Raw genomic sequence first — 21423 nt, forward strand, 5'->3', positions numbered from 1 at the left:
ACTGGGCGTGCGCGCGCCGCGCGGCGCGAGGTCTGAGGGGGAATGTCGCAGCGGCTGGTGGCGGCGGCCGGCAGCAGGGCTGTGGCGGGGCCCCTCGCCGTGCTGTGGCGGTGCGGCCTGGGCCCACGAGGGGGCAGGACGTTCGGGGCAGGCTTGAGGGCGCTCGGAACCGCTCAGCAGGTGAGCGGGGAGGCGCAGCCCGCCAGTTCCGGGCGGTGGGGGCGGTGGTCGCTCTCGACTCCGCGGTGACGCCATCCACGTGCGACGCCGGCTCGGGGAACGGGTGAGGGAACCAGATGCGCGAACCCGAGCCCCAGAAGCTGAGGCGCGTCGGCGGCGGCCACAGCTCTGGCCAGCTGGCTGGCCCCGGGGCTCCAGCCCTTCCCCGCGGCTGAGGCGGCTGCCGCTGGCCCGAACAGGTCTCCGTGTGCTTTCCTTCCTGTGGGCTCTTAACGCCCTTTTCTTTGAGAGTTCCCTGAGCCTCCGTGCCCTGCCCACTGCCGCTGCATACTTGTTCCCCGCTCCCAAGAGCCGCGTTGAGCGAATTGCGTTCAAGCCTTGTTCCGCTGTGAGCCTACCTTGTCTTCTCGGACTCTCGCTCCGACTGCGAGGTGGTTTCCTCCTGGGCTCAGCGGTGATACCACTTCTGCTCAGTGTCACAGGGTTGTTCTCCGTCATGATACAATTTTGTAAAGTGTTATGCATTTTTTATTCGGACAGCATTCGTCGAGCCCAGTTCTACACTGTAATCATAGCTAACGTTGTGTGAGGGGTTTCATCCTGAGGGCTTTACAGGGACTGTCTCATTTAAGTCTTATACCCGTCTGGCAGGTAGGCGCTGCACTAAACCCTGTTTTATAGGAGAGGAGACGCTAGAGCATAGCTAGTCAGTATCTCCCTTTTTAGATAATTTTGTATCGTGTGCCTTCCTCTGGGTTAGATTCTCTGAAGTAGACCATACTTTAAGGTTTATTTTTGTATTGAGCATCCCAGGGGGACAGTGATCACGTTGATTTCTTTCGTGGCGGACTGATGTGGAGCCTCTTTATTCTGGTCAGAGAAAGCTGTCTTGATTTCAGACAGTATTAAAAGAGGAAGAAGGGGGCCCATGCGTTTGTTTTCTGTCCTGTTTCCAGGAGTCAACTTTTCCTTCTTACCTCTTCATTTTGCGCACGGTGCACTGTCAGTTTGATTGTTTTTGGCAATATCAGTGAAAGGAGAGCCTTTTATCTGTGGCCACGGGCCAACTCAGCATTGCAGGGGACTGTTCAAGTTGTTAGCTGGATGGAATGCAGTGATTGAGGGGTGCAACACAGTTGTGTCATGAGGCACTGAATTCCATGGAGCTCAGTGGTGTTAGGGAGGGAGGAAGTTGAATGATCTTTGAGTTCCTTCCCAGACGAAGCTGTTCCTCTGTGGAGTCTATTAGCCACGGCATCTCATCTGGAACAGATGTGAGCTCTCTTTTGAGGGACTTGAAGGCTTAGACCCGGTGTGGGAAGGCTGGAAATGAAGTCGCAGTTTGCCTTCTGGTTAAAAGAAGTGTGGGAGCAGTCAGTACTCCTCAAGGGGAAGCTTATGTTTTGGATGCTTCTTGCGGTTACGTTTTCATTGACTGAGCTTCCTACATTGTCTATTCCACTCCAGAAGGAGAACCAGACAACAACATGTAGGTAGTGTATTAGGAGATATGAAGGAGAAGGAAACAGAACAGAGGGAGTAGACAGTGAAGAGAAGGGTGGCGGAGGATGAGTGCCATGGCATGAGAGGTGGGGTGATCGACTCCTGAAGGATGTGAGGCTTGAGCAGGAACTGTCAGCAGATTTGCAAGCGCCTGCTGGGGCTGCACCTGTATGCATCTGAGACACAGGCCGGAGTCACCTGATTCGTGACCTGACAAAGAAAGGACAGTGGCACTTCGCCTGTTACGGGAAGACTGCTGTGCACAGCTTCACATGCTGGCTTTGCATATCCAGACACCAATAATGGGTGGTAGATCCCTGTCTTTGCAAGCTGTATCTGACCTACTGTGGTCCCCTAAACAAATCAAAACACTAAGTCATGAAATAAAGGAGTGGGATGTTTTCAAGTTTTGAAGGCCTGAAGATCATACTTTGTCTTTCTAGGGCTGGAGACCTCCTAACACCTCTAGGAGCCCCAGCTCCTTCTCTGGGGAGCTGCTGGGGAAACCCTGGGAGCTGGGCGCTAGAGCACTCATCACATACCACTGGCTCCCAGTCACCTTACCTCAGGCCCTCACCTCCCTCTCCTCACTTCTGTGTTTTCCACCTGGCACGGGAGGGCCTTGAGGAGCAGAGGGGCCCAGGACCATCTTCTTCTGTGAGCCTTTGTCTAGGCCTCCCTTGCGGTGACAACCTTTGTGACATTACATTCTGGTCCCCTTGTGCGTGGTGACTTGCTGTATGGGGGGAGGGGACACTCATGGAGCAAAGGCTCCAGGAGCCTCATCACCATTTCTGCTGTGTCTCCTTCCTGAGCCCCTTGTTTATGGTTTTCCCAGATTTCAATATTCTCATGGCTTACCTGACTTTTTAGTGCTCTGTGGCCTCTGATAAGGATGTGTGAATGATTGGGCTTATCAGCAAATTAATAATTACTAGGAAATGGAGTTTGCACTGGGGAATAGCCTGCCACCTTGAAAGACGACATGGCTGAAATAACACAAGAGTCGTAGTGTATGGATCCAGTTTCATTTTAATAAAATATTGGGAACAATCCAAATCTTTGGTTGGGGTGTTTTGTGTTTTTTTTTAACCATTTATGGACCTTTTTAAAAAAGAATTTTGTTTTTAATTGGAGGATAATTGCTTTACAATAATGTGTTGGTTTCTGCCCTGCATCAACATTTAAAAGAGTTTTTTCTCTAAGTATTTATTTATATTGGCTTTACTGGGTCTTCGTGGCTGTGCGGGGGGCTACTCTCTAGTTGTGGTGCAAGGGCATCTCATTGCAGTGGCTTCTCTTGTTTCAGATCATGGGCTCTAGAGCAGGGTCTCAGTAGTTGTCCACAGGCTTATTTGCCCTTTGGCATGTGGAATCTTTCTGGACCAGGGATCAAACCTGTGTCCCCTGCATTGGCAGGTGGACTCCTACCCAGGGGACCACCAGGCAAGTCCTGGTTGGGGTATTTTGGCTGCAGTTAATACTAAGTGACTGTGCTTAGAGCTGGTTTTTTACTGTGGTGGCTTCTGTTGTACTCGTTTTTCCTATGATGGTTTTTGACCTATGATAGTGAGAAACCAAAATTGTCTTTTATCCTGTCTTTAACTGATGTTAAGTATTGTTAGTAGCTTATGGTAATAAAAACTGACCTTTTCCTTTTTGAGAACTCAAGAAAATACAGGGTTTCTCAGGTGGTGCTGCCTGCCAGTACAGGAGACATAAGAGATGTGGGTTCAATCTCTGGGTCAGGAAGATCCCTTAGAGAAGGGAACAGCAACCCACTCCAGTATTCTTGCTTGGAGAATTCCATGGACAGAGGAGCTTGGTGGGCTACAGTTCATAGGGTCATAAAGAATCAGACACCACTGGAGCAGGTTAGCAGGCAGAAAATGTTTGCTTTCCTGACAAAACCGCTAACCTGTGGCTGATCAAAGATAAATCATAATACCCTTTGGTTTTTAAATTTCACATGATTTTACTGTTTGTTTTTAACAGTTATTAATGTTTGTTTTAATAGCTTCAGTGACAAAAATTGCCTCAGGTAGGAAGTGATTACTTAGCAGTTTTTTTTGATAGCTGTAGCTATAAAAATTCTTCATGTATTTCTGCACTGAATGTAGTTTCTGTTTCTCCTACTTGAATCATATTTGTTTTTAAAGATTTTTTTTGATGTGGACTGTTTTTAAAGTCTTTTTTGAATTTGTTACAATATTGCTTCTGTAGTTTATATTTTGTGTTTTTTGGCCACAAATCTTAGCTCCCCAACCAGGGATTGAATTCTCACTCCCTGTATTGGAAGGGAAAGTCTGAATACCTGGACCATCAGGGAAGTCACATTGAATCATATTTTTAATGAGATAAAGCAGGTAAAGTCCTCAGGTTTATGTCTCCGCTTGAATCCTGGTCCTTTCCAACCTGGAACTGCCTTTGTGAGAAGATGCTGCATCAGAATTTGTGGAAGCTAATTCTGTCTCCCGTTTCAGTGTCTCCAGGGACTCCGCTTTCAGCAGTCGGCTCTGCAGATAAGACTGGCGTCAGTTTCCCAGTGGCTGTGTTCAAAACCACCCAAAGGTACATGTCTTTCTTCTGCCGTTATTAGCAGCATGAGGTCACAGGACCTGAGTGTGGCTTCCTTGGTTCCCTGTGTTGTGGGGAGCAGGGACAGGGTGCATGATGGTCCAGGAGACCCAGGCCGCCCCTCTTCTAGCTTCTGTATGTATTGAGTCACACCTAGCTCCTCTCCCGTTTCTGGGTCACCTGCCCCATGTCTTTGCAGTGTTAATATATCAGTGAAGGTGGCAAAAGAGAGAAGGTGTTCCAGAAGGAAGTGGTGGGTGAATCTTTGGGGATGCCTGGGAGCAAGCCTTTGTTTCTGCACATCTGAGGGTTAAGCTGAGTCTCATGTTTGGAAAGCAGGACAGGGACCTCATGTCTATTGCAGTTAGTTTGGAGCACGTGTGCCCCTTGAGCGCAGGCTGTGGGCTGTGCAGTGGGTCTCTGAGACCCTGTGTGAGGAGGCTTGCAGAGTTCGGACTTGGAGCTGCGTGTCTATTGCACCAGGCTAAAGCCAGGAAGAAAATTGGCTTCTCCCTTACTCCTTTCCTGTTGGACAGTCTGGCTGCTTATGTGAGTGTGGTGCATGCTTTTAAAGTGCCAGAATCTCATCGTTTTCCCTATGGGTTTGAGAAATTCTTTAAGAGGAGGAGAAGAAACACAGAAATGCAACAGCTCATAAAACAGCTCATAAAAGGAACAATTTGACCAATCAGACTATCAGAGTTTTACATTTGAGAATTTTTAATTTTTTTTTAACTTTATTTTGGGTCATGCCACATAGCATATGAAGTCTGGGTTCCCCAACCAGGGATGGAACCTGGGCTTCCTGATGTGGAAGTACAAGATCCTAGCCACTGGACCACCAGGGCAGTCCCACATTTGAGAATTGTTGAAGCATTCATTAATTCTGGGTTAATCGTGGGAGGTGGTGTGCAGGTGGGCCCGTGTGCAGGTGGTCTCAGCACTTCCTTCCCTTCACTGGTTTGTGGACATGGCCTCACTACCTTTCTTTGTCTTCGGGCCTCTGCACCTGCGTAGCTTGTGTGGATCCGAAGCCTCGACAAACCTATCTTTGAAGTCATAAGTTTGGTGATGTGGGGGATGTGCAGTGGTGTCTTCCTTCTTGGAGAGCCTGGAGCATCGTGAGAGAAGAGGTGCGCAGAGCTCAGTGGGGGATGATTCACTGTGACTGTAGGACTTCGTGTTTTGTCCTTCACGTTTATGCAGATCTTCGCTCTACCCTGTCCTGAGTTTGGTCTTTTCCTGGGGTCTTCTGGCCTTCCGGCCTTTGAGTTTGGTTGTTGCTGTGGTGCCTGTACATCAGGGGCTGCTCTGGCCCCGTTTCTCTGGGAACTCATGTGAGTGTCGTGCTCAGGCCCTGTGTCTGCTGCTGTTGACTGACACAGAAGTGATTTTTGTCTCACGCCTCCGTCTTTCTACCTTTTCTTTTCTCAGGGGAATGATTTTTTTTCTGTTTTGGATTATTTTCCTAAGTTCTTATGGGAAAACATATTCCTTTGTGTTCTCCACTCTCAACTCTTTCCTTCTGGTTTTGCACCAGAGTAACAATCTTGTGTTATTTCCTCTTGTCATTCTGTGTATGCTGAAATGCCTTCTGGATGTTTTAATGGGAGGAATAGTTGATTTAGTTGCCTATGCCCAGCTTTGCAGGATGGTTCAGGCCACCTGACCCTTAGCTTGTACTTGGAGGTAGCGGGAGCTTTAGACCACAGATGGGTGTATCCCGAGTGAGACCCATCCCCACAGTACATTCTTGGCACCTGATGGAAGGGTGCGGGGGCTCCAGAAGTGTTTCTGGGGGTGCCCTGGTGTGGTTCGAACTGTTACTACTTTACATACACATGTTAAGAAAGAGGCTTGGGGACTGGGTTCAGTCATCTAGTCTGTGCGTCGCAAATGTTCTGAGGGGTGGTGACGTGAGTGCCAGCCTGAGGAGTTCTCTGGCTGTCCCGAGGCTAGGACTTCATGCTTTCAGTGCCAAGGGACCAGGTTCGGAGAGCTAAGATCCTGAAAGATCCATGAGGCTCAGCCCGAAAAAAGCAAACCAAAATGTAATGCCTCCTAGATCTCACCTGGCACACACAGTCACTCTGATTTCAGAAAACGTAAGAAACTGTTGTCAATTTCCCTTCTTGTCTGGAACTGTTTGGGATTGGTATAGGCTTGCAGTCTCCACTACCCTGGCCCCTGGCCTGATCCCAGGAGGGCACTGCAGGTTTTCCTCTCACCTTGAGAAGCTCTGCCCCTTGCCACATGCAGCGCTTCCTTTACGCTCCCCGTTTATCTCCATAAGGCAGCGGTGTTGGAGAAGTTGTGTTTTGGAAGCGTTCTTCTCTTCTCTGAATCATCTTTCTCTGGGCAGTTTGGTGTGACCATTCCCTGAGGTCAGAGTTTGTTTTCTCTTAGGAACTAGTGAACCAAAGGATGCTGGTCCTGGAGCGGACGGAGGGAAGAGAGGAGGAAAGCGGGATGACTTTGCCTGGTGGAAACGAATGCAGAAGGTTCGTGTGTGTCCATAAGGGCCAATTCCAGACGGCCTGTCACTTTTCTGAGGAAGTAATCACTGAGGGCTTGGGCTTTGTACAAACTAATTCAAAGATTCTAAGCAGTGGATTTAATTTCTAAAACTAAGATCTCCGTCAGAGTTTTTAAAGACCCAGAGAAGCGATGGTCTCAGGAAGGCCAGCTGCTTTCCCTGAGTGGCCTGGGAGCTGCCGTGGCCTTACACGCCGGCAGATGCTGCGCCCATGGAGGCCAGTGGCAGGGAGGGTTCAGGTGGAGGGCTTGGCGACTTCTCCCTTGTCTGTGAAAGGACATTTTTGTGAGAGAGCCTCTCTCTTTCAGTGTAACCTATGTTGTGTTCTCCTCCTGCAGGGGAAGGTGCCCTGGGATGACAAGGATCTCCGCAGTCTGGCCGTGCTGGGAGCAGGTGTTGCTGCAGGATTTCTCTACTTCTATTTCCGAGATTCTGGGAAGGAAATCACTTGGAAGCACTTCGTGCAGTATTATCTGGCGAGAGGTCTGGTGAGGGGATTTGCATGCTGCCGGCCTTGGAAGGAGATGGCCTGTCGGCCTTGGGGTGCAGACGTGACTACCCTGCTGCACCCCCACACCTGCCCGCTCCCTGAAATGCTCACTCATTGTGTGTTAGCTCTGGCTTCTCATTTCACTTGGTTCTGTTTGTGAATCTTGACACTGCAGTTGTGACTGTGACTCAGAGCCTTTCTCCTTGAGGGCACCCCTGGCCCACTGCTAGGCCCTGGGACAGTAGGGGCCAGCACTGGGCTCTGAGTCACACCAGTGGAGTCCTCCATCCTCCTCACACTCAGGCTTGAGCGTACACCTTCACAAGCACAGTGGCCTTGCTCCCCGTTGCATGAACAGCGCACTGTTAAGACTTCCTGCTGTGTGGTGACATCCGCAGGGAGTTCTCCTTCGCCCTGGGGTCTGTCCACATTCTGTCCTCAGGGAGGCCCATGGTGATGGTCTCTACGCGGTGGGGGAAGGGCTGCTGCAGCTCCCTCTGCAGCAGATGTGGCCTGAGGGGCGGGGGGAGACAGGTGTCCTGTGCTTGTGGTCTGGACTGGTTCCAGAGGTTCCTCGAGGTCTTACATGGCTGACAATGACATGCTTGTTCTGGAGCACAGCACGGCCCGGAGCACAGAAGTGTGACATGTCCATCCCCCCACTCAAGTCCACCTAATGCAGCCCTGGCCAAATCTGTGGTGCCCGATTGGAAGCTGACGCTCGCCTGGCCTAGCTAGACAAGGACCAGATCCCCTCACATAAGGGGACTTCCACACCAGCTGGGAGAGTCTAGCACCTGAACCTGAGGGCTGCAACTTGTTCCAGCCCCTCTGAGCTGTCCGAAGAGGTCCCCTGATAAAATCTCAGGATGTCACGGAAATAAGTAATCTTATCTGCAGAGGTCCCTGGCCTGGACCGGTTGTTCTTTTGTGAAAGGCTTGTTTAGGAACAAAAAACTGTAACAAAACCTCAGTAGTGGTCTTCATTTTATTCAGTTCTTTACTTATTGGCTGCCTGGTGGGGCATGCTGGATACAGTTCCCCGCCCAGGGATGGAATCTGCTTTCCTGCGCTAGAGGCTCTCAGTCTTAACCACCGCACCGCTAGGGAAGTCCCTGCAGTCTTTGTTTCAAGCAGCATTGTTTTTCCTGCTCACAAATGTAACATGGAATAAAAGTATAAAGCAGGAAGTCACCGTCTGTGCCCACCCAGGGGCCTTTTTCTGTGACCCTGTTGGCCACAGTCTGAAGGCAAGGCTGCTCACCCTTCTGTGCCCTCTGTCCCGTTGCACACTAGCAGTGAGCATTGCGGTGGGGAGGCATGAGGAGTCAGCTGGCAGGAGTCTCGCAGGGCCAGGAGGACATGCCGCACCCTTGTCTCATGAATGGGCCTGGCTGGCTGGGACTCTTCATGTTGGCGGAAGAGAAACCAAGGGGGCAGTCGCCCGGAGTCCTGTCTGCCGTGGTTTCTGGAGTCATGTTGGGTGGCGGTGAAGTTCCACACTCAGGATCGTGTCCTCACTGTGCAGTCCTGAGTGTTGCTATGTTTTCCAGAAAGAGCTTAGTTGTGGTTAATGAGGTGGTGACAGCAGGCCGTGTCTGAAGCTCCCCAGAGGGTGTGTGGCTTCCAGGTGGTGGGCTGTAACTGGATGGACTGAGTGTTACGTACGAGTGTCAGTACAAGATTTTCATTTGTGTTCCTTTTGGATTTTTTTTGTTTTTGGAGTTTTTTGTTTTGTTTTTTTTTTTGGCCATGCTGCACATTTTGTGGGGTCTCAGCTTCCCAACCCAACCAGGGATTGAACTGGAGCCTAAAACTTATTTTAGGATCCTAACCAGCAGGGAACTCCCCTCCTTTTGGAGTTTTAAGCCAGTTTGAAGGCTTAGTGCTCAGATGTGCCACATTTTAATTCCTCTTCTTGAATCGGTTCCTGTTTATTGCCATAATCTCAGGCTAGAATTGTCCATGTTGGTAGGAAGACAGAGCCGAAACTGTCCTGCAGAGTGTGAGCTGCGCTGGGACAGGTGCCACCCGTGCGTGTGGAGCTTGACTGAGACCGAGGCCCAGGGTACTGTTCTGGTCCTGACTGGCTGTCTGTCTTCTAGGTGGATCGGCTGGAAGTGGTGAATAAGCAGTTCGTGCGTGTTATTCCTGCCCCTGGGACATCACTTGAGGTGAGGGCTGGGGTCAAGGCCAGTGTTCCACGTGTAGGTTTCAGTGTCAGCGTAAGGTGTAGTTTTCTGGGATTTCCCTGGTGGTCAAGTGGTTAGTACCAGATGCCCTCACGGCCGCAGCTTGTGGAACTAAGATCCCACAAGCTGTGTGACCTGAAAAAGAATACGCGATAGTTTTCTGTTTTATTGGAGAAGTGCCTCTCCTGGCTTCCTTTTCCAGCACCCAACTGTGCCCATGTACCTGTAGAGAATAGTCTTCCACGTAGCATAGGACTCTCATGAAGCTGTAACCACGCTTCAGTTTTGCCTAGTACCATGGACAGTCACCAGCTGAGATCTGAGAGGAGAGACTAAAATGACAGATAGGGGACAGAGGCAGACTCAGCCATTGATAGACACTTATACTTTGACCTCAAACCCAAGCCTGTGGTTTGGGGCCAGGACAGGAGGCCCATCAGAGCCGCTCAGGACTTTGCTATGAGAGAAGCTGGGGAGCGGGTGGTGGCCATGGGGGGCAGACCCCTACATTGCTTCTCACCTTGGTTTCTGCAGAAGTATGCGTGGTTCAGCATTGGCAGTGTGGACACCTTCGAGCGCAACCTGGAGACCGCCCAATGGGAGCTAGGCATCGAGCCCCCCAACCAGACAGCCGTGGTCTACACCACCGAGAGCGATGGGTGAGCGGGTGTGGTCGGGCCTGGTGCTGGACACACAGCGCTTCCTGCTGAACTTGTTCAGGCATGTTGTAGGTGTCTTCTGGTAGTCAGTGTCTGTGGTAAAGACAAGTTTGTTAGCTGTGTTTTTACTGGGGAAAGAATTGGTGGGGAAATGTTTAGCTTGGTAGCCTGAGGGCTGTGGTGCGGCAGCAGGGCAGAACTAGCTGGGAGGAGGCCATGCTGGGTCAGGGGGTTTCTGAAGACGGGCCACAGCTACGCTGCCCTGCCCACAGGGGAAATCAGGCAGACAAATGCTCGTGGACAGGACCCTTTACAGTGGGTGAGGCCGTGTGTCCATACGGACAGTGCTCGCTTTTGTGTAGCAGAGCCAGGTCTGCTGTTCACAGCCTGTCTCTCAAGGGAATGTGACAGATGGTTTTCTTGGCCTTTCTAGGACTTTCTTGCGAAGCCTGGTGCCCACCCTTCTCCTGATTGGCATCTTCCTCTATGCCATGAGGAGGGGTCCGATGGGGGCTGGGCGTGGTGGGCGAGGAGGGGGCCTCTTCGGCATTGGTGAGACAATAGCCAAGATCATCAAGGATGACATCAGTGTGCGGTTTGCAGACGTGGCTGGTTGTGAAGAAGCCAAGCTGGAGATCATGGAGTTTGTGAATTTCCTGAAGAACCCCAAACAGTACCAGGACCTTGGGGCCAAAATTCCAAAGGTACTGACTTGAGAGAGCACACAGTGGTACCTGAGCCAGAACCAAGCAGCTTCTGGTAATGATTCTGTGTTCTATTAATCATATCAGAAAGTGGAAATAGCATTTGCAGAGTCAAAAAAAGAATCCTCTTATCCGATAACAGCTGTAAACAGTGCACACCCACCTGTGTTTATTTCACCTGCAAGTACAAATGCCTGTGCTTTGTTTAGAAAACAGGCCTTCCTTGAGTATGACACCAACAATTAGATTCTCTGTTCAGTATCCTGCACAAAGCACTATAGTTGTTTTTTTTTTTTAGTGGAAAGTTTGCATTTTTTTGTTTAAATTTATTTTAGGGTTTACTGGGTCTTCATTGCTGTGTGCAGGCTTTCTCTAGTTGAAGAGTGGGGGCCGCTCTCTAGTTCTGGTGCAAGGGCTTCTCACTGCGGTGGCTTCTTTTGTGCTGTAGGGTGCACGAGCTTCAGTAGTTGTGGCACACGGGCTTACTTGCTCCTTGGCTGTGGGATCTTCCCTGACCAGGGATTGAACCTTTGTTGCCTGCTTTGGCAGGCAGATGCTTTACCACTGTGCCACCAGGAAAGCCTTTGTCTGTAGTTTTGTTTCTCTAAATTGAACTGAGAACTTCAAAGCAGTTCTAAGCACAGAATCACGTATTCTTATCACATTTTCTTACTATTTCAGTTTTTTGTCCGTTCAGTTTGACAGCATCTTTTTCTTTAATAATTTGTCTTGATTGATTTATTATATAACAGTTTCAGCTTCGTTTTTGATGAAACGACTTTCTATTCTATTATTTATTGTTAAAGTATATAATTAAAGCAAGTGCAGGGAATTCCCTGATCCAGAGGTTAGGACACCACACTTTCACGGCCGGGGCCCAGATACAGTTCCTGGTTGGGGAACTGAGATCCTACAAGCTGTGTGGTGTAGCCAGAAAACCCAAGAAAACAAAGAACCAAGTATAAACTGCCGTGAACGGGTCTGGGGTCAGCTGCCTGTCAGATAACCCACGACCCAGCAGTGGGACAGGTGTGCAGTGTGGACGTGGGTTGAGGTTCTGCACACAGGAAGTGACACTGTGGAGATTGTGGCCACTGGCTTTCCCTGTAGGTGCCTCTGGGTGTCATGGATGTTCAGGGGCCCTAGCAGTAGCTGAACCTCCTTCCCAGAAAGGTCTGCATCTCACATGGAAGAGGCTCACAGACCACGCCCTCCCCCGCCCACCCCCACCCAAGGTGTCTCTGGGCTCTAGATCAGGCCACAAGGTCTCTAGGGTGGAGACTCAGTGCACTGACTTTCCTGATAACCCTGTGTGCTTCCATGAGACTGTTCTGAACAGCAGAGAACATGACTAAACTCTGGAGATTAGGGAGCAGGAGGCCTGTGCTTCTCTTTGACCACCTGGTAAGGTTGGCTGGAAAACCGGGGTGTGGTGGGCCCAGGGGTCCCCTGGTCCCGTGGCCTGCTGCCTTGTGGAGGCCCTTTGTGAGTCCATGGTTATGGGGCCCTGGGGCCCTGGCGCCTTGTGAGTTTTGAGGCTCCTTCATCCTCCCTGCCTTGATATGTTTTGTTTTTATTTTTACAGACTTAGAAAAAAACACTTTTTTGTTTCTTTTGAAATAAGTAGATGTTAACCCATACTGTCAACTAGAAATGAAGTAGTGTGGCCCCCCCTTTAAGTCCCTCCTCACTAAAGGAATACCTAGGTGTGTTACTGGGTGTGAATTTCAGCCTTGAGTCAGCCTAGAGCAAGGCAGGTTGCAGACAGTACCGCACACAGGTGCCACTGTCAGACCTGCTGGACAGAATCATAGGAGCGAGTATGGGGAGGGCCTCTTGCTCATCCTGGTGCGAGTTGGCGTGTTTCATAGAGCAATTTGACAGTAACTGTTAAAGTAAACATTGGATCGCGAGATCCATTGAGTCCTGCCCTGGGAGCATCACTTGAAGAAGTAACCTGCTTGGTTGGGCTGGGGCTTTGGGGGGTTTCCTCTGCCTGCAGCATTTGAACTTTTCATGGTGAATGTGCGTTCGTTTTACAAGCAGGAAGTTTCAAACGGAAGGCACACCTCGGCCGAAAGCGTGGAGTAGGCCGAGGAGTCAGTGGAATGAGATCTCCTCGGCCCGTCTCGCCCCTTTCAGAACCAGGTGTTGCCTTCTGTTTCAGGGAGCCCTGCTCACAGGTCCTCCCGGTACCGGCAAGACGCTTCTTGCCAAGGCAACCGCGGGGGAGGCTGGTGTTCCCTTCATCACCGTGAATGGGTCTGAGTTCCTGGAGATGTTTGTTGGTGTTGGCCCAGCTCGGGTAGGTAGAGGCACCCTTGTCCTTGCCCTGGCCTTCGGGTGGGACCCTGGGGACGGGCGCAGGGCACAGCATAGATGTAAAGATGACCTTGCAGGCAGATAGCAGCCGAGATGGGAGTCAAGCCCCAGAGATGGGGCCTCAGCCCAGGGAACTTAGTCCTGTCTTGGCTCCAGTGACGGAGCACAACTGTGTGTGGACCCCTGTTTCAGGTTCGTGACATGTTCGCAATGGCCCGGAAAAACGCTCCCTGTATCTTGTTTGTGGACGAGATTGATGCAATTGGCCGGAAGCGTGGCCGCGGGCAGTTCGGAGGCCAGAGTGAGCAGGAGAACACCCTGAACCAGCTGCTTGTGGAGATGGACGGTGAGCAGGCTTGCTCTCTGGGCAGAACTCTCTGGGCGAGACCCCCGCTCACTCAGTCTGAGGAAGGGTGTCCTCAGGCCCCACGGTGCAGGATGCTCCCTCTGAGCTCAGCGGCTGGATGAGGGCTGATGCCCAGGCTGCATCCTTGCTGCCTCTGTCCTGCTGCCTCCTGCTCCAGAACCCTCTCTCCACCTCGGGACTCCTGTTCAGGCAGGGTCTGGTCCGGGTGACAGCCGTGGGCCTGCTACTGCCTCTTGGGGAAGGTCCGGTCTGGGGTGATAGCCATGGGCCTGCTGTAGCCTCTTGGGGAGGGTCTGGGTGTTTGTGCCAGGTTCGAATTTGGAGAAGCTTTGACTGAACCTTTGGCAGGTCCTGTGCTAACTTAGCTTTGTAGCTGAGTCAGGGTACCCAGGGTGACCCTGGGTTGATCACTTGCTGGGAGGAATCCATGGGTCCTTGGATTCATAATCATAGTTGCCTGCCGGGCCAGGACACGGGAGAATCATGGGGAGCAGGTGCCTGGGCCGGGAAGGCGGCCACAGCCTCCAGAGCTCTCTGCCCACTGAGTCTGGGTCGTAGCTTCTTCCTGGCGGCCAGTTGGGTGACACTCAGGAGTGTTGTCGACCAGGATAGGGTTTCCCCTGGGGCTGGTCACATGTCAGTCTTTAACCAGCATGGGTCACAACCCCAGCCTACCAGGAGGAAATATCATCTACTCAGATAACTGCGGCACGCAGGGCCCCTCCCTGAATCCCAGGTCCTGGGGTGGCCGAGGGCCCCAGCAGACCTTTGTGAGGACGAGTGCTGGTGAGTCAGGCCCTCACCCTGCTGGGTACCACCATCTTCTCCCCACTGCATCTCCCCTGCTCTCACCCAGCCTGGCTCCCTGGGCCCAGCAAGCTGTCCAGGACCTGGGTGGAGGGGTCCGCGTGGCTCCTGCAGCTCGCTGTGTGGTGTGAGAGGTTGGCAGGGATCCATACCAAATTAAGATAGGAGTGTACACCCTGAGACTGGGCCATGGGGCTCCCAGTTGGCTGAGGAAGGTCAGGTTACAGCCAGAGCCACCGTTTCCTGCTTGTGACCGCTCCCTGGGAGGGCAGTGGTCCCGGAAAGTGGGGGCCAGGTGTGCAGGGGAGAGGAGACAGCTGCTGGCCGGGTCCTGCTTGGGCTTACCTGCTTCTCTCGTGTCCAGGATTCAACTCTACCACGAATGTCGTTGTGCTGGCCGGCACCAACCGCCCTGACGTCCTTGACCCAGCCCTGATGCGGCCGGGCCGCTTCGACCGTCAGATTTACATTGGTGAGCTGAGGGTTGAAAGTTTGCTTTGATCACTCGTTATGTATTTGGAGGAGGTTTTGAGGTGCCCTAAAGCAGCTAACCCCACTTGTGAAACAGTGGAGGTGCGGGACTGGGTCCTACTTCGGGACAAACAGGTGTAGCTGGGGTGCGGAAAAGGTCATAGCAATCCGTGCAGCTGAGAGTGAGGTGACAGTGTTGGGTCCTTCAGCTTTTCTTTTTCGTGCGCTGTTTACGAGAGAAGCATTCACCCTGGCCTTTCCTGCTTGTGAGCAGGTCCTAGAAATTTAGGACCTAACTCATTCCTGCCCAGGTCCCCAGCTGCCAGAGCAGCCATCCTGGGGATTGAATTGTGCGGACTAGAGGCCCCACGGTGAGGAAGGGAGGGCTGAATGGATGTGATCTGTGGGTCGTTTCTGCCACAGGGAGCTCTGGCCCTGGTCGGGTAGTCGAGTGTGCAGTGCAGACATGCAGGGGAGGGTCCTCCTGGCCCTGGTGAAGCGGCTGTAGGTGACCCCGCCCTGGCCACCTGTGCCTCTCTCTCTCAGGCCCCCCGGACATCAAAGGCAGGTCATCTATCTTCAGGGTCCACCTGCGTCCACTCAAGTTGGACGAGAGCCTCAGCAAGGATGCCCTGGCGAAGAAGCTTGCGGCCCTCACTCCAGGCTTCACAGGTGAGTGATGGAGGCGGGCGGCTTCCCTGGGGCTGGCTGTGTCATCAGCAGGTGGTGTCTGGTTGTGCTATTTGGTCCTGAAAGTGCGCCCTTGTCTTCGGGACTGTGAATCTGGTGGGCACACCCGAGGCCCCAAAGCTGGCTTTTGTTGGCTTTCGCTGTGCCCCCCCGCCCCCGCCCACCGCCCCGGGAACGTAATGTGGTGATGATGGGGATAAGGCCCCATCCTCTTGGTATGCTGCTCAGGGAAGAAGTCCTGGTCCACCCTTCCCACATTGCATAAGAGATCTGAGTCTGCACATCCAGGAAGTGGGATAAAGCATGAGATGCCCACACTGAGACAGTATCATAGACCAAAGGGTAGGAGCTGACTTCTCTTGGAAATGGAGGCCAGGAGGCAGTAGGTCAGGCAGAACTATTCTTCTATAGTAAAGGAGAAATTAAGGCATCCCGTATAAAGGACAGGTGTGTAAAACCATAATCACATATCTGTGTTAATGGGCACACAGTGTAGAAAGATGTAACCTGTGAAGGTGAGAGGGGCTGCATAGGAGCAGAACCTTTGAACATTGTGAAGCTGGATCCTCAGCTTCACGTGGAGCTGCCAGGGGATGGAAGAGCCACACAGCCTGTAAGAACAAAGTGGCTTACACTTCCCCAGTGTGGAGCTTCTGAGGGCGGACGTGAACCATCAGGATAAAAGTGAGAGGCCAGGTGTGGGCCTATGCATCTCGGTCAGTTGTTTTGTCAAGGGTGTGAAGACCATCCAGTGGAGAAAGAATAGTCTGTTTGACCAAGTATTCACAAGCAAAAGGATATAACTGGACGTTAGACCACATATAGCAGTCAACTCAGAGTAGTAAGAGACCTGAGCAGTGGAGCAAGAATTGTAAAAGGTCTTAAAATCTTTAGGACCTTGCATTTGGCAATGGTTTCTTAAAGCACAGGCTGCAAGTGAGAAAACAAAATAGAATTCCTCAAAACTGAAATATTTTGTGCATCGAGAGACATTATCGATGTGATGAAAAGAGCCCACAGAAAGGAGAATGTTTGGAAATTATGCACCTGGTAGGGTCTAGAATCTACAATATATAAAGAACCCAATTTAAAAATGGGAAAAGGGTTTGAATAGACATTTCTCCAAAGTATGTAGATGGCCAGAAACCATGTGAGAAGGTGGTCATGGTATTAGTTATTAGGAAAATGCATATAAAAAACGCAGTTTGACACCACCTCACGCCCACCAGGATGGCCATAAAAGACGGAGGGTTGGCAGGGATGTAGGGAGACGAGCACGCTCACATGTTGCTGGTGGGGATGTGAAGTAGTGTGGCTGTGGTAAGTTGGCCTGGCGCTTCTAGAAGTAAATACAGTTAGCATATGACCCCCAGTTCCACTCCTACATAAGAGAATTGAAAACATTTGTCTGCATAAAGGCTTGCACGTGGATGTTCACAGTGGCATTACTCATAATAGCTAAACAGTGGAGACCACCCCAGTGTCCAGCAGGCCGTCACCAGTAGCTGTGTGTATGGTGGGCGGAACCTGTAGATAGAGCTGGCCGTGTTACATGAGTGACTCGAGCATCTGTGGAATCTGGTGTCTCCTGTGGCTGCCTCAGGCCAGATGGAACCTTACTCAGCCATGAAAAGGAATGAAATACCAGGACACGCTCCTGACAGTGGATGAACGGAAAAGCACTGTGCTGTGTGAGAGGAGCACACACAAAAGACCATACTGTGTGATTGCACTTACGTGAGACTTCGGGAATGGGCATGTCTAGAGACATAGAAGGTAGAGTTGTGTTTGGCTAAGCCTGGGTACAGGATCTAGCCCCAGACAACACCTTCGTGATGGTGATGTCTGAGATGAAATGACAGCAGTTGTCGCACATCTTGATGAAATTACTGACAGTCTTTGAAATGTATACGTTTTTAAATGGATAGATTTTATGTTAAATGAATCACACCTCAGGAAATCACTGAGCCAAAAAACTGGCTGAAAGCAGCAGTGACTGACAGAGCAGGTCCTGTTTCCTTCACGCCCTTGACCTGTTTTAGCTCTGGCTCCAGTACTGCGGAGTCCCTGTGACAGCCTGCCCCGGGCCCCTGACGGACGGTTTCTTCTTCTCTGGGTCAGGTGCTGATATTTCTAATGTTTGCAACGAAGCCGCCCTGATCGCCGCCCGCCACCTAAACCCCTCTGTTGGGGAGAAGCACTTCGAGCAGGCCATCGAGAGGGTCATTGGAGGTAAGCTGGGCCACCGTGGGTGAGTTTCCACCCTGGGGCCCCAGGCTCACTTCAGGGTACTCCGCCTGGGTAGCTCTCCAGACCCAGATCTGGGACGTGGGACCTGCCAGCAGCCCTCCTGCTCTTCCTGGAGCAACGTTCAGAATCTCAGAGAATTGTAACCTCCAGGGTCCCTACCGGACCTTGTAGGTCTGGGTGCCCGCTGTGCCCTAGAGGACAGCCTGCTGGGAAGTTTACCAGGGTCCCCAGTGGCCAGTGTATCCAGAGGAGGTACAGGCTTCAGCCTGAGGAGTCAAGGTCTCAGAGTGCCATCCTGGGGACAGAGGTCAGGAAGGCATCCGTGTGGCCAGCAGCCATCCACGACCCCATCTCATAGCTGTGAGCACCAGCCCATCTAGATGGCAGGTAGCCAGAGTTGCTTTGTCTGGTTCACTTTGTATTGAGGTATGACACGTATGCAGGCATGTAGTATCAGGAGCCCAAGGCAGTTGCCACAGCTGTTTGGGGCTGTCATGGGCCATGCTGAGCTGAGCTCTCATGAAACTGACTCACACTAGTTGTCTGTGCCTCTCCATGCCCCGTTCTCTGCCTGTGACTGGGTGTACAGGGTGTAGAGAACACTCCTGTCTTCCTGCTTTGGTTTCAATACCAGTTGAGCCACAGAGTAGCTAACACTGCTGCCTAAGAACAGTTTTCCCTGAGCATATGTTGCTTGCACGGGAAGTGGAGTGGGGTGCAGGATGCCTGCAGAGCAGAAGGCAGCTTAGCGTCTGGTTTGCAGGGACAGACCCCTGTGGGCCTGAGCAGTGTGTATGGAGCCGACAGGCTGAAGGTCTGCTCTGATCAGCCCCCCCGAACGCCAGAGTGGGGGCTAGGTTCCCACCTCTTTGCTGGCGTTCCTCCTGTGCCTCTCACCAGGAGTGTGACTTGCAGGCCTTGAGAAGAAGACACAGGTCCTGCAGCCTGGCGAGAAGATGACGGTGGCCTACCACGAGGCTGGCCATGCGGTGGTGGGCTGGTTCCTGGAACACGCAGACCCCCTGCTCAAGGTCAGTCCAGCCCCTTACACATCTCCTGTGGGTTCAGGGCCCACTCCCGCCCCGGGGGCCATGTGTGCACAGTGTGTTGCGGGTGTCAGCCCTTTCACTTTTGAAGAGATGGAACCATCTAGAATGTGTCCTTGAAGGGTGGGTGGGAGGGCAGGGGCGGGGTGCTGGTTCCAGGAGGGGTCTGGATCTGGCCAGCTGATACCTGGAGGTTCCTGGTTGAATTCACCTCACTGCAAGCTCCTCCCCGAAGGCAGGCCCCTCCACAGCTTCCTGGGGACTGCGGGACAGAGGGTGTTTCTGAGTTCACCCTCAGGGTGACCCCCTGTGAGCGCCGGGGCCCAGGGTCCCCTCTTCTCCCACACTCTTGTGGAGATGGGTGGTGGTCGGGGGCCCTGGGGATGACAGGGCACCCTGCTGTGTCTGGCAGGTGTCCATCGTCCCCCGGGGCAAGGGGCTTGGCTATGCCCAGTGCCTGCCCAGGGAGCAGTACCTGTACACACGGGAGCAGCTCTTTGACCGCATGTGCGCCATGCTGGGCGGCCGCGTGGCTGAGCAGCTGTTCTTCGGGCGGGTCACCACGGGGGCCCAGGACGACCTGAGGAAGGTCACCCAGAGCGCCTATGCCCAGGTAGACCAGCAGCCTTGGGGGGTGGGGGGTCGGGGTCTCTGCATCGGGCTGACCCCGGCACTCGCCTCCTGCAGATCGTGCAGTTCGGGATGAGCGAGAAGTTGGGCCAGGTGTCCTTCGATCTCCCACGGCCAGGCGAGGCGCTGGTGGAGAAGCCGTTCAGCGAGGCCACCGCCCAGCTCATAGATGAGGAGGTGCGGAGGCTCATTGGCTCCGCGCATGCGCGCACCCTGGACCTGCTCACACGCTGCCGCGAGCAGGTGGACAAGGCAAGTGGGCGGCCAGACCCTGGGCGCGGGCAGGGCTCTGCAGGCCGGGCGGCTGGCTGACAGCTGCTGGGTATGCAGGTGGGCAGGCGGCTGCTGGAGAAGGAGGTGCTGGAGCGGGCCGACATGGTGGAGCTGCTTGGGCCGCGGCCGTTTGCCGAGAAGATCACCTACGAGGAGCTTGTGGAAGGCACGGGCGGCCTGGAGGAGGACACGGCCCTTCCCGAGGGTCTGCAGGGCTGGCGTGGGGAGCCCGCTGCAGGAGAGCCCAGCCTAGCGCCTCCGCCTGGAGAGCAGCCTCCAGAACCCCCAGGAAGCAAATTAAAGCACATGTAACTGGAAGCAATGGCATCCCACTCCAGTACTCTTGCCTGGAAAATCCCACAGATGGAGGAGCCTGGTGGGCTACAGTCCATGGGGTTGCTAAGTCGGACACGACTGAGTGACTTCACTTTCACTTTTCACTTTCATGCATTGGAGAAGGAAATGGCAACCCACTCCAGTGTTCTTGCCTGGAGAATCCCAGGGACGGGGGAGCCTTGTGGGCTGCCGTCTATGGGGTCCCATAGATCGGACACGACTGAAGCGACTTAGCAGCAGCAGCAGCAACCTGCAAACAGCTGTCTTCCAATCAGGGTCTTTGAAGACCATGGGCTTCCTGCTCCTTGCAGGCACCCTCCCACCGAGGGGGGCTGGGACCTGGTCAGTGCAAGTGCCCTCACCTGCCCCAGGGAGAGAAGGCCCAGTTCAGAAGCCCTCACAGGTGGTGACGTTCAGCAGAAGTGTGTAAGCCCAGAATCTAGGGAATGGCAGTTTGGGTATTGGAAAGCTAGCTGGTCCTCACGGATGGAGCTCAGCACTCCCACAGGCTTGTGGCCGGGGTTGGAGGATGGCTTAGGGGTCTGAACCTGAGAGGGAGGGGTTGCCCTTTTCTCAGGGTGGGGCCTTGTTGCTGGCATGTCTCTGGGAAGCTGTTCCTGGTGGCCTGGTTTTGTTAGAATCCAGAAGGTGACTCTGGGCTACTCCTTGGGACAGGACAACCCCTAGGGGTGCAGCTAAGCTCTTGGGCTGAGGCCAGCAGTTGTCTGGTTAGACCTGGAGCGAGACTAGGGCCCGGTCCCAGGGAGCTGGGGTTAGTGGAAATGGCCCCACAGGTTCCCAGCACACAGCCAGGGGGCCAGAGTTATCAGAGTCGTGATGGTAGCAGCAGTTCCTGCCTTGAGGGGATGGGGGGGACAGGCATTCTGGGCTGACAGTGGGTGAAGGGGTGGCACCCCATGTGCCCCCCTGTTGCCAGCCCAGCCCACACACACAGCCTTGGGGATGCAATTTTCCACATCGGTTGGTATGTTTGCCTCAAAAATAGAATTTCCAACTTGGGACAAACACTTTCAACTTTGCTCTTTGTAGAACATGTATTGTTGATTTTGTTGTCTCTGGGGCTTGCCCTGTATTGCAGCCTCCACCATTTAGCCTCTGTGCTGAACTGCTGGGGACCCTGCAGGGGCCTGTTCTGGGACCTTCTGATGGAGGTAGGATGCTCCCTCATCGCAGGAAAGCCCCATGTTGTCCCAAGCCTGGGGTGCTGCCCCTCCCCAGGTCCAGGGCACACTCCTGGTGATAGCGCCCCTGCGTGTGTGCCCTGTCCGCTCACCCCCTCCTGTCTCCTCAGCTCCGTTCATCTGGCTGAGCAGCTGGGCTGAGGCCTGGCTGAGAGTGTCTGCTCAGGGAGGCTCCACCCTGTGGGAGG

At 53.0% G+C, this 21423-nt stretch overlaps 1 protein-coding gene across 2 annotated transcripts; it reads left to right on the forward strand.

Annotated features, from left to right (window-relative positions):
- LOC102181419 (AFG3-like protein 1) lies at positions 16-20024 on the forward strand. Of its 2 annotated transcripts, XM_018061925.1 has the most exons (16): positions 16-180; positions 4167-4254; positions 6667-6761; positions 7135-7284; positions 9392-9460; positions 10013-10137; positions 10571-10841; positions 13009-13146; positions 13356-13509; positions 14702-14809; positions 15355-15480; positions 17620-17730; positions 18664-18779; positions 19207-19407; positions 19482-19676; positions 19755-20024. In XM_018061925.1, exons 1-16 carry the CDS (start codon positions 43-45, stop codon positions 20007-20009), a joined length of 2340 nt encoding a protein of 779 aa, XP_017917414.1. In that variant the 5' UTR covers positions 16-42; the 3' UTR covers positions 20010-20024. The 2 variants fall into 2 exon arrangements, with proteins under 2 accessions (XP_017917414.1, XP_017917415.1); XM_018061926.1 differs by lacking the exons at positions 16-180; positions 4167-4254; positions 6667-6761 and having other exon boundaries at positions 7139-7279.

The sequence above is a fragment of the Capra hircus genome, chromosome 18, assembly GCF_001704415.2.
Source record: "Capra hircus breed San Clemente chromosome 18, ASM170441v1, whole genome shotgun sequence".
Taxonomy (NCBI): Eukaryota; Metazoa; Chordata; class Mammalia; order Artiodactyla; family Bovidae; genus Capra; species Capra hircus.